Below are 12,696 nucleotides of genomic sequence, written 5' to 3'. Positions count from 1 at the left end.
TAGTTTGATGACAAATTTTATAGGGGTGTTATTTGCTAAATAACAATTTGATTGCTTCGACTAACGGTCTGACTTGATTAATAAAACAATAGTCTTTTATCATAAAAGAGTTAACATAAGTCTCGAAAGGGGTGGTTAAATGTATGAAACATATTTTTAGTATTTGGAATTGGTTGTAGTATTTGAAAAGAAGTATATTTTTAGTATTAGAATTGACTGCAGTATCTAAAAGGAACTTGTGATACAAAACAAAGTAATCAATTACATGCATCTATTTTAACATTGAGTGTTTGTAGTATACAATCGGATGCGAAGAATGTGGTTCACTGGATCCAGGTGGGGTCTTTTGGTCGAGGACCGGTGAGATGATTATTGATGAGATTAAATGGTGGCCAACCAAAGATTGGAGGATCTCCTTTCAAGTGATTTATCGAGAGCAAAATAAGGTGGCTGACTGCCTTGCGTCGTTTGGAACCAGGCAACGTGATGAGAGGGTGGTCTTCGTTGTATGCCCAATTGTGAGTGAAGAAGCGTATTTTGAAGACTTGGTGCTGATTACATGCATGCGCAGAGTGGTGGAGTCAGACTAAGTGTTGGCTCCCCAGGGGTTTCCCCCCTCCTTTCCAGAATTTAAAAAAAGTATACAAATTGTGAATCTTTAAAAGATAAACTGTAAACATTTAGTAAGTAAATTTTGTATCTAAGCCGTTTTGGACTCGGGTCCACCCACAAAATAATTTGCCATAAGTCCATAACTTATAATAATTTGGGCTAATAAAATGAAAAACGTCTATATATTGAATTGGGCCGCATCACCAAACCAACTCAAATTGTTTTTGTACGCCAATAATGCCACCTCTTTAGCCTCCCAAGTCCTAAGACATGATCAAATGAGAACAAAGTCATCCTAAAAAAATCAGGCTGATCTTAGCCGTCCATCATCAAGATTTATCAATGATCGAAGATTTTAATAAAAAAAAAAAATCACGGCATCAATTTTATTATTAATGTTCATTTTATAATTATTACAAATTTGAAAGTTTAGTAATTTTTAATCCTAACATTTGATTTTTCAAGATGAAGGATGTGGATGTGTCCACACTTTTCAATTGTTTTCTAATGCACCGTAATAATTATAAAAATACCTTACTTTTTAGCCTTTGGTCATTCTTGTTAGAAGAATGAGATTAGTATTGTCATAAAAGGTGGAGTTTATGTATGTATAGAACAAAGAAATGAAGTCCGTGGTTTTTCTTTGATTTGGACAAGGCTGCACCTTCCAAATTTCAACTTTACAATTGTGGGTTCAAATATTGCTTTCACATATATACACCAAACTAACATAAATATGCTACCTTAACTACTATTAGGCTACATTTGAAAACGCGAAAATTATTTTTTAAAAAAGACTTAATTTTAGAAAATAATTTATTTATTTATTTATTTTTTGTGTTGGACTACAAGTATCTGTTTTTTTTTAAGACACCTTTATAAATCGATGCTAAACATCTTTTTTTTTTTTAATATTAATTTTAGTGTAGTAAGAATCATAATTAATATGCAAGAGTGGGTTAAGTTTTACTGTTTAGTGATGTGTAATTAGTTTTTTTTTTTGAAAGAGTGATGTGTAATTAGTTGTGAAGTCAAGAAGGTGATTTAAGATTGACATGGAAAATTGAAAGCTGGCATTATATTGTTAAATGTATGTTAATGAGGATTAGGTAAATGAAAACCTAGTTTTGGACGCTAACGTAGCCACTCTTAATTTGTCTCCGGTCAAACATTATATTTAGCGCACACGGACGGGAGTCGAAAAGTGAACGCAAAATTCTGCATGGACCACGACCTTTCATTCTCTCTCTCTCACTCTCACACACACATATATGCACACACATAAGACGATCAAGTGAGAACCACATGTCCCAGAAAAGAATGATAATCCATTGTAGCCGTCCATCTGTCTAGATTTAACCGATCAGAAATACTTTTTTTTTAATAAAAAACTCGGCGAAATATTTGTAAATAATTCGAACTTTGAAGTGCACGTAAATTATATTGTGTTAAAAGTTAAGTAATAAATTCATAAAGTGCACCGAAGTGCAAGTAAACTATATTAAAAGTACTTACAAGTGCAACAATATAATATACATATGGGGAAGGGTTCAGATGCGGGGAAGGGTCCTCATGCGGTTGTGCGATGATCAATGCTTTTTTTTTTTTTTTTTTTAAAGTGATGCACCTTAAATTTCAACAACTGACGCACCTTAAGAAGAAACGCCACGCATCTAAAGCTTTAGGCCGATGCACTTAAGTTTCAACAACTAACACACCCACCTTAAGCACACAAACCACGCACCTGGCCTAAAACTTTAGACCGACGCACCTAACAACTAACACACCTTAAGCCCAAAACCACACACCTTATAAAGGAAAACCACGCACCTTAAAGTTGACCTAGATGCAAAAAGACCAAATTACCACCGTATTTTTTTTAATCATTTTTTATCCTGGACATTGATTTAGGCAAAATCAATGACTTTTATCTAGCCACACAATCACACAGGAGCCACCCGCACGCAATATATATAAATACAAAATCATCAATAATCCTTACATGCATGTTGATCGATCAAAGGGTGGTAAAATAACAAAAAAAGAACACAATGATATTTTAGTAAGTATTTAATTTCAAACTTAAATGTGTATCATACATGTAACAATTCAAAACTGTGCAATCGCTGATATGTAACCGTGCAATGCATCGTTAAGTATTAACAATTGCACTTGTAGTGCTACACCGTACACTTGTAAAATTTTACTTTTGAGGTCATATTTATATATAATAAATTATTCTTATAAGTGTTAAATGATGTATATTTACACGATATAATTTTTACAAGAAACGTGATTCTTATCGGAACCTACACCTATATATTGCATGCATGTATGTATTCATGATGATGTGATGATTTCTTATCTTGGAAACATCGAGAGACTTTGTGTTGACTAAGATTAACTAGGGTTAGGTAATGTTCTCTTACTTTAACCTAATTGGATTACTTTCCATTTTAGCTTTCATTATATTAATTACTACTCCAAATAAGAACATTAATTTCTGCACGCAGGTTGCTTTTTTTCAAACTATGTAGCTGTAACAAAGAAATCTATTTGCACAAGACAAGTTTTGTATGATATGATAGATGTAACTATTTTGATTTAATTTATTGGTTATTAAATAATTATAGAATTTTCGATTTGATAATAATTATTTAATCAAAGCAAATTATGCATGTTAGGTCGGATTTATTTATTTAAAGTATTTAACATTTTCCACAAATGAATGAGTCTACATTTATTTAGGCAATTAATGAAGATAAGATGGTGAGGTTGCTAGGGTTTGAAATTTTGGTTTAATATTATTTGTCTTGTATCAAATTGAAGAAGTAGAATTCTTTATTTTATTTATTTTAATACTATCCAAGAACTTAATAGACATGCATTTAATTGGCTATATATAGATAAGTAAATTCAAATGAGGGCAGCGGATCTTTTTATTTTATTTTTTTATTTATTTTTGTTTTTTGTTTTTTTGTTTTTTTTTTAATCAGTTGGTCAGGGTGGTGTGGTGTTGGACTTCAAATCCCTAATCACTAGCTTTCCGTGCGGTTACGCACCTTAAGCATTAAAATAGCACATCTTAAGTACACAAATCACGCACCTTAAGCACACAAACAAAATACTATAAGAACACAAATCTCTCACCAACAGTTTTTAAATGGTGCACCTTCAGTACACAAACCATGCATCTTAAGCACACAATAAACAAAACATCTTAAGAACACAAACTACGCACCTAAAGTTTTAAAATGGGCACCTTAAGTTTCAACACTAATGCACCTTAAGCATACAAATCATACACCTTAAAGAAGGAAAACAACGCACCTTAAGGGTGTGTTTGGAAACCCGAAAAATGATTTCTAGAAATCATATTTCGGGTTTCCAGTGTTTCGCAACGCTTGAAAAACTCAGTCAATGAAAAATGATTTCCCTTAACTTGGAAAAATCACCCCATTTTGGCGGAAAATGACTTTCGCCAAAAAATCAGAAAGTCATTTTCCACCCTAGGAAAATGGCCAACACTCATCACCGACTTTGGTTTCCGCTTGGAAACTAGAAAACTTCTCTGATTTTTGCTGAGGAAACCAAAGCAGTTCTCTAGTTTCCAAGAGGAAATCAGTAATACTGGTTTCCGCCAGGAAAACAGAATCGGAGCGAAAACTAGAGGGGTGGGGGGACTCCTTTTTTTTTTCCTTTTTTTCTTTTTTTTTTCCTTAATAATATTATTTTTAATATTATTAAAAATATTTTAATATTTTAAATAAAATAATTATAATATATAATTATACAATTCTACCCATTTTTCATAAAATGAACCAAACACACAAAGACAGTTTTCCAAAATGCAACCAAACACTGAAAATGAAGTTGTTTTCTCATGTTTCAGAAGTCATTTTCCTGCTTACCAAACACCCCTAAGAAGGAAAGCCACACACCTAAAGTTTTAGGTTGACGCACCTTAAGTTTCAACATTGACGCACCTTAAACACACAAACCACGAAAGAAAACAATGCACCTTAAGAAGAAAAACCACGCACCTAAAGTTTTAGTTTTCCTTCTTAAGTTTCAAGACGCACCGTAACTTAAGCACACAAACCACACACTTTAAGAAGGAAAATCATACATTTTAAGAAGAAAAATTACGCACTTATGCAACCACACAACCGCACCTAAGAAGGTCAACCTTACGGGAACCCATATATGTATATGTATATATATATATATATATATATATATATATATATATATATATCGTGTGAAATGTCACAAGTTTTTCTAACCCATCACTTCAAATAATTCACTTATATATTCTAGACCGGATAGTATTAATATTGTTATTTTATTTATTAACTATTTATTAAATCATGTGAAAATCAAATCATCAAACCTAACCAAACCCTAATTTTCTTCGTCAAAGCAGTGTGCCACGTGGGGATGAGTATAGAGTCAAAGAAATCTCAGTCAACTTTCTCTCCATCCTAAAACCAACATCCATTTGTTTTTTTCTTTGTCTTATTTTGGCCTTCAAAAAGAGACAATAATCCGCCGCTCTCTTGACATTATCGTTGTTTCTTGCTTCCACGTTTCATGTTATGTGTGTACGTGTATACATACACATACATATATATATATATAGATTAATATCAAATGAGAGCCTATAGTTAAATGAGAACCTTGTGGACTTATTTGATCATTTTATTTAAATAATTCAATGGTTGTGACTAATTCTATGCAATAGGTTTAATTATTCGCGCTCATTTCTTTACGCATTCGTTCTTAGTTTGTTGTGCATTTGTTTTCAATTTGTGTGTATTCATAGTGTGATTGTTGTGCATCCCTCCCACTTTGTTGTGCATGCAGTTGCATTCATAGCCGTTAGATCACTCCAAATGGATGATCTTAATTAGTCCACAGAGTCCTCACCTGATCCGGAACCTATTTACTTATTTATTTATATTTATCAACAATTGTTACATTTATGAATTTCTATGGATAATGTTATGCGTGCTACCACTTGTTTCATAATCTTTATCATCTAGTTAAATAACAAGATCGAAGCCACTTTTACAGTGATTGAGTGGGTGAAAAGTATGACTTTTGTACCAGAAAATCACAAATACAATTATTGTAAATGCAACACTCTCTTTGTTAAGTGCAATTTACTTCTTCACATCTCATGTATAGCTAATGCACGTCCTTGAATTATATTGAAGAGTGAGTTGGAGTGGAAGAAAAAGTGTGTATTTGGTTTTTGACAATAAATGCATGGTAGCCACCTTAATCATATCCTTAAAATTTTCCCACAAACTGACAACGTATAATTACCTGCATCTGTTGACTATATATCATAAGTTTTGCATGTGAAATGTGAATATATATGAATTCAGCCATTGCTAGCTACCTAGAAGGTTGAAGCCCTTGCTATCTCTGAGACGAGAAAATTTTGGTTTGAAGTCACTTTATAAAGTCCTTAGAAACTTGGGCATAGATATAACTTAACTGATTGATCAATTTAAATAGGGTTGGCAATTTTATTTTGTTAGTAGCTGTAAGGTGCAACATTTGATTTTCTATGTCCAAATATTTTTAAGACACCTATAAGTTTTTTGTTTTTTGTTTTTTATTTTTTTGTTTTTTTAAACGAGTCAGAGAAAGCCATTGCATCATCATTAGCTCACGCTTAGGTTTTGGTTTGACCATTTCCCTTTATATTGAGATAAGAGATAGCAGCTAGAAGTCTATCATGTGGACTTTGGGTGTCGGTAAGGCGTAGCAGTCTCCCTCTGTGTATATATATAAAACTCTTTTTCTTTGTTTGAATTGAATACAAATGTATAAACCATTGGGTATTCTTTGGTGATGGAACATTGCTCACACAGTTCTACAATGTGATAACATTGAACACAACAGGTCAGACTTGTAATATATGTGATTTTTTTTTTATGGAAAACCAACGGTGTTATTAATGAGAAAAAGATAATAGATTAGTATTTAATTTGAGTAGGATGTAAGGTTTTAATTACGGGATGTGTTTCAATTAGTTTGCAGGTCTCAAAATCCTTGTACACTAGTATTGTGCACAACAAGATCATGAACTTTGCACAATATGACTGCTATTAGCAAAAAACTTATGAATAATGGAAAATGAACAGTTGAATTTTGAGACAAAATTTGGTTGGTATATTATTTACCATTTATTATTATGAACTATATATACCATAAATAATTAGGGATGAAAACAAGTTGTGATTGCATTCAATAAGAACACATTTTTTCTGATTAAAAACGTATTTTCTCTATTTTTAATTTGACAATTGTGAGGGCCGCCTATTTCATCATTTTATAGACTAATAGACCTATGTATTCTGAAAAATAATTTTTAAAGTGTATTCAATCAAGACATTTATAGGTTTTAAAGATTCTTAAATGAATGGATTTTAAATGACATTCATATAATCTTTTAGACTTTCATAATTTTTGTACGAGTCTCTAAAAGTTTGTATAACAAACATCTATAAAATTTTAAAACTTTTTCATATTAAAAAGACTACAGAACTCATTAAAATTCTAGAATTTGCAAGATGAGATGATGTTTAATGTGCTTGAGCAGCATTCAGATTACATACCGCTCGATGAACTTCAAGATTCAAGTAATAACATCTCCATCAACGAAAATTTAAGTAATTTAAGTGAGACCTCTATTGAGATGAAGGAGATTCGCAACAATATTACTACTTCGTTATGTGATGCTAAATCATGATTATGCTAATAGTTTCATTTTAAAATGTTAAATTTTAATATGTACACAAACCTATTTAAATTTTATGAAGATGTTCTTTTTAGTCTTTTTACATTTATCAGCTTATCAAAAAAACTAATTTACCAAACATTTTAAACCATAATTAGCTACCTTAACAGTTCTTCAGTTTTTAGCTTCTAGATTATAGATTTTCAACTTTCAGCTAGGTTTGCCAAACATAACCAGTGTTGCAAAAATTTTGCCTAGGTGCCGATTACCCTAGGCGTAGCCGACCGCCTAGCGTATCACCATAATCGGTAGTCTAGGTAGCTAATCAGTTGCTCATCCTAGGCATCGACTAGGCCACTTAGTCAGCCGATTAGATATTGTTTTCATCTTTTTGAAATGGATTATTTAACTCAAAACGACATCATTTTGAACAAAATAATGTTAAATTGTTCAAACTCTAGAACTTTTTTATGTTGATATTTAATATTTTAGTATTAACTATTAAAGCATCAAATATTTTACAGTTATCAAGTCTTAAAAATTAAAAAAATAAAATAAAAAAGATATGGGCACCTAGGCGCCGATTAACACCTCCAAGCTTCTAAGGAGCGCCTAGCGATTTTTTTCAACTACGGACGTAACCTAATGGTGCATGTTTAACCTAAAAATGATGGTGCATAATATGATTTTTGTGGTGGCATGTAGCTGAAAATTACTCCCTAATTACTTGTTCAACACAATCGTTGACTCCAAACTTTCCCGTGTCTTTATCATTCTAATCACGTGCGCCGCGCCGCACCGTTCGGGCCAGTGGATTTCCCAGATGCGCTTCTCACCGTTCGATCCTTCCAGTCAAACTCAGTCTTGACCGGCCACCACTGGGACCCACCGCCACCTGTTCCTAACCGTGACGCACCACCTCACGTAACTTTATCAAAACCCACCGTCACCCTCACTTTCTACTTTCTAGTCCTCTGCTCTACGTAACTCCCTCACCTTCTCTCCATAGCATTTTTTTTTGAAAAAAATATTTTCATAATAAATTCAATATCTTTATTATTTGAATCAGATTTATCCGAATTTCATTTTTTGTGGACAAGAATCAAATTAATTTACATTAACACTCAATATCTCTGTTATCTAGTTTGAGTTTAATTTTTATTTAAAAATTTGTATATAATATCTGATATCTTTATCATCACTAGAGTTTGACTCTTATACGGAAAAAATTTGATAAAATTATTTTGCGTATAACATCTGATATCTCTATCATTAAAGTTTGACTTTTAAACGGAAAAAGTCCGATCTAGAATTTCGACATGCATGCAAAAATCGGCCGTGTAACTTTATAAATTCTTTCTTCAACATATAAATTTTCATATTAATATCAATCATCTGATCGTATAATTATATTAGCAGTCTACTTACGAAACTCCGTGTTAGTTCGGTCCACTCTGTATTTACGTAACCTCTCACCCTCTCTCCCCTTTTATACCTCAACCCATATCTCATTTCAAAGACTTCTCAACCACTTCATATACCCATTTCTCTCTCTCTATTCTTCCATTCTCAGATAGCTTTGATTTGTATCTCCATTTATGGAGAAAGGAGGATGGGGGTTAACCCTTAAGAGCTCAGAAAGCGTTGAGATTTTCATTGAAAAACGGGCAAAGACTCTAAATGAAGTTGACTTCTTCTCCGAGAAGAAACCGCCGCCGCCTGCGGCGGTGCTTGTGAAGAAGGAGATGCCGGATTTGAACGTAAACGTGAGTTCTAATATAATCTGGAAAGAAATGTATGGGTTTTTTTTTTTCTGGGTAATTTTTTTTTATTGTTCTTATTTACTTATTATATATATAGACTGGGTTAGAGCTTGTGATGGCTAATAATGGCGGAAAAGAGAACCAATCAACCGTAGATGACTGTGCGGCGCCGGAGCTGGAACGACGGCCAGCTAAGAGTGAGGTAGAAATGATCATATATATTCTTGAAATGCTTTTACTAGTGTTTAAATTACAATATATATCAATATTTAAATTTGAATATGTAAATTTATAAAAATATCTGATCTTTTTATGTTTTTTACCCTTATCATCTTATTCTTATTAAATAGGTTACAAAGCAATTTAATTTCAATCAATTAGCTCATTAACTACTGGCTTTTCAACTTAAGCTTTCAGCTAGCTTATATTATTAACTAATTGTTTGATGTGGGATTTTTGTGTTGATGATAATGGTTGTATCACAGGTGGGAAGATTGCAAGGGGAGTTAGAAAGAATGAAGGATGAAAACCAGAGATTGAAAGGGATGCTTTCTCAAGCCACCGACACCTATGGCGCCTTGCACATGTATTTTCTCACACTAGTTCAGCAACAAACATACGAGGTAATTATTATTAATTGCTGCTGATTTGATTTGATTAACTGCTTATGTCTGAATGTTAATCATTTGATTGACTTTTCAATGATTTGATTAGGGAAAATAGCATTTAATTTCTTGATGTTCAGGTTATTGTTAATTATGCAATTTAGTCCAGAATTGTTTCTAGTTATAGATTTTTTTTTAGAAAACAACCAAATCGATAACATTATTAACTTAAGAACCAATTCAATATTGGAAACAATTACATCAGAAAGAAAAGAAGGGGGCGAGGAGCATAGCATTGAGTATGGCTTTCCGAACTATATATAAAATGGGCCGTAGATCTTTTAATAAAAGAAAAGCTATATATTATTGTGAAAGTCATTAGCAAGTTTACGGTTTGTAGTTATAAATCTGATACATCTTTTCTCTTTTTATTGGAAGCCATGGAAAATAAATTAAAGATGCTTTGATATGATGCTAATCGTTGTTGTACGTTCAGGTGGGGGATGGAAAGAGAACAGTCACAGCAAGACAGTTCTTGGACACGGCCGCTGCCGGCGGTCAGACAGACGAGGCATCCCACAATTCTCGTACCTTGTCGGGGGAGAGAACGGAGTCTGAATCGCCTGGGAAGAAGGTAGAAGCAGCGGTGTCGAGGTCGCATGAAGGGAGTAGTAGGGAAGAAAGCGCAGATTCTGCTAACAAAGTTCCCAGATTATTGAATCCTCCTTCGAAACCTCTTGATGATGATGATGCTGCTGCTTCTGCTTCTGCGGCGGCGACGATGAGGAAAGCCCGTGTCTCCGTCCGTGCCCGCTCCGAAGCCTCCATGGTACGCATGCACCTTATTATGACTATATATTCTTTTAATTTGGTGCATAAAGATGGCAACAAGGATACTTTTCTCTAAACTCATCTCATAACTACTCAATGCCATAAATGTCAAGATTTCTCAACATATGCATGCTCAAAAGGTAAATCAGTTTATCTGCCGATCGAGGATAAAATCTTTAAAATGTTTTTAAAAAGCCAACCTACCTAAGGGTGGGCATAGAGTAAAATTCTATGATTGATAAAGGCTACTAAGAAGGTAAATTAGCCTAAATTGGTGGGATGGGTAGTACCACAAGGAGTACGTGTTAAACTAGTTTTGACCTATCCAAATCAAGAAGGCCTATAGATCACCAGCAAATTATACCATGGACCAGGGTCTACCTAGATCATGGTCCAAAAATAATATTTAGATTTTGTATTAGTTGACATATTCTTCTCCCAAAAGGTTGAATCGCCAACCCCAAGGGCACCCATGCTCCGGCCCGCCCGACAAAGCATATGGGAAAATGTAAATTATGGTACTGCGCACAAGAAGCCTCTCGCCCTCCATTTGAAAGGTTGCTTCCACACTGCCATTGATGTATAATTGACATAATAATGTGTTAATTGAAGGTACATAATTTTTGTATAGGGTTCACAATGTAATATGAACCCTGGTAAATGGTATAACAATTGATAGATCACCCCACTAAAAGTCAAATTTGTAAACTTGTGATTAACAAGTCAACAACATGACTAACTTGGTTGAGGTTGACCGACTATCCTTTTCTCTTATTGAGCCAATTTAACCTATGTAACTATGTTTGCTATTATTTACTCTTATTATACACGCATTGAAAGTATGTAAATAACTTATTGGTCTACTTGGTGATTCCGTGCAGATTAGTGATGGATGTCAATGGAGAAAATATGGGCAAAAAATGGCGAAAGGAAACCCATGCCCACGAGCCTATTACCGTTGCACCATGGCCGTTGGTTGTCCGGTTCGCAAACAAGTGCAAAGATGTTCCGATGACCGTGCAGTCTTGAAGACAACCTACGAAGGCACACACAACCATCCCCTACCGCCGGCCGCCATGGCGATGGCGTCGACCACCTCTGCCGCCGCGAATATGCTTCTCTCCGGCGCCGTGCCGAGCGGTGATGTGATGATGAACCCTAATTTCTATGGAAGAGCCATTTTTCCATCTGGTAGCATTGCTACAATTTCTGCTTCTGCACCTTTTCCTACTATCACATTGGATCTTACCCATCAACCCCTCAATTCTTTGCCTAATTACACAAGACCCCCAATTGCCCAATTCCCTTTCTCTAATGCCCCTCGAAATCCTCAACATTATGTTTCGCCCCCTCAAGTTTTTGGGCAGGCAGGTTTGTATAATAACCACTCAAAGTTTTCAGGGCTACAAGTTTCTAATACCCTTCAACACCCTTCGTTTGCTCATGGCGGCGCCACCACGGCTGCCGCCATCACCGCCGATCCCAACTTCACCGCCGCCCTTGCGGCCGCCATCTCCTCCATCATCAATGGTTCACAGCACATTCCTGCCCACAACAACCCTTCAAGCAATAGCAACCAGACTAGCAGTTTTTTGCCGGCGAAATAATATTGGAATTTAATTTAAGTAATGTGTTACACTTTTGTCTATTGCTTATAACAAGCCTATTTAATACTTACTGTAAATTAGGGTTTTTTTCTCCTCCTTTCAAGAACTTGAAAATCATAAAATTAGTGTCATTGAGTTTCAAATAAGATATGATCCAGACCCGATTATATTATCACAAGAAAACATGATTGTCATGGTGTTTCAGTGACACTTTATATATAATAAATAAAGATGAAGAGTGAAGAGACATAACATTGTAGTTAGAGCATCCCCATTTGTTGTAGTTTTGGGAGGGAAGGAAAAAGAAAAAAAAAAAAAAAAGACAGAATTGTCAGAAAAAAATGAATTGCCCAAAAAACCCAGATGCAAATTAAATTTCTTATCTCTCCTTTCTCCTCTCTCCTCTCTCCTCCAAATAATCATCAATCACCTCCATGTCATAAAAAAAAAAAAAAAAACCTAGAAAAAAATTACTATTGGGATTACTACTCTTAGGTTAAAGTCATTTGTCAAAAGCATGATAG

General features: G+C 34.3%; 2 protein-coding genes across 3 annotated transcripts in view; one reads left to right on the top strand and one right to left on the bottom strand.

Annotated features, from left to right (window-relative positions):
- The window catches only part of LOC116027221 (sterol 3-beta-glucosyltransferase UGT80B1), a 713,221-nt gene that overhangs the window by 234,279 nt on the left and 466,246 nt on the right, over window positions 1-12,696 (bottom strand). The window lies entirely within an intron of this gene.
- Window positions 8,897-12,344, top strand: LOC116027251 (probable WRKY transcription factor 31). The gene is made up of 5 exons (XM_031268770.1): window positions 8,897-9,132; window positions 9,227-9,331; window positions 9,615-9,752; window positions 10,231-10,563; window positions 11,447-12,344. Exons 1-5 carry the CDS (start codon window positions 8,965-8,967, stop codon window positions 12,170-12,172), a joined length of 1,470 nt encoding a protein of 489 aa, XP_031124630.1. The 5' UTR covers window positions 8,897-8,964; the 3' UTR covers window positions 12,173-12,344.

The sequence above is a fragment of the Ipomoea triloba genome, chromosome 1 (assembly GCF_003576645.1).
Source record: "Ipomoea triloba cultivar NCNSP0323 chromosome 1, ASM357664v1".
NCBI classification, from domain to species: domain Eukaryota; kingdom Viridiplantae; phylum Streptophyta; class Magnoliopsida; order Solanales; family Convolvulaceae; genus Ipomoea; species Ipomoea triloba.
The sequence above is the reverse complement of the archived record's forward strand: the minus strand, read 5'-3'. Positions and strand labels throughout refer to the sequence as shown.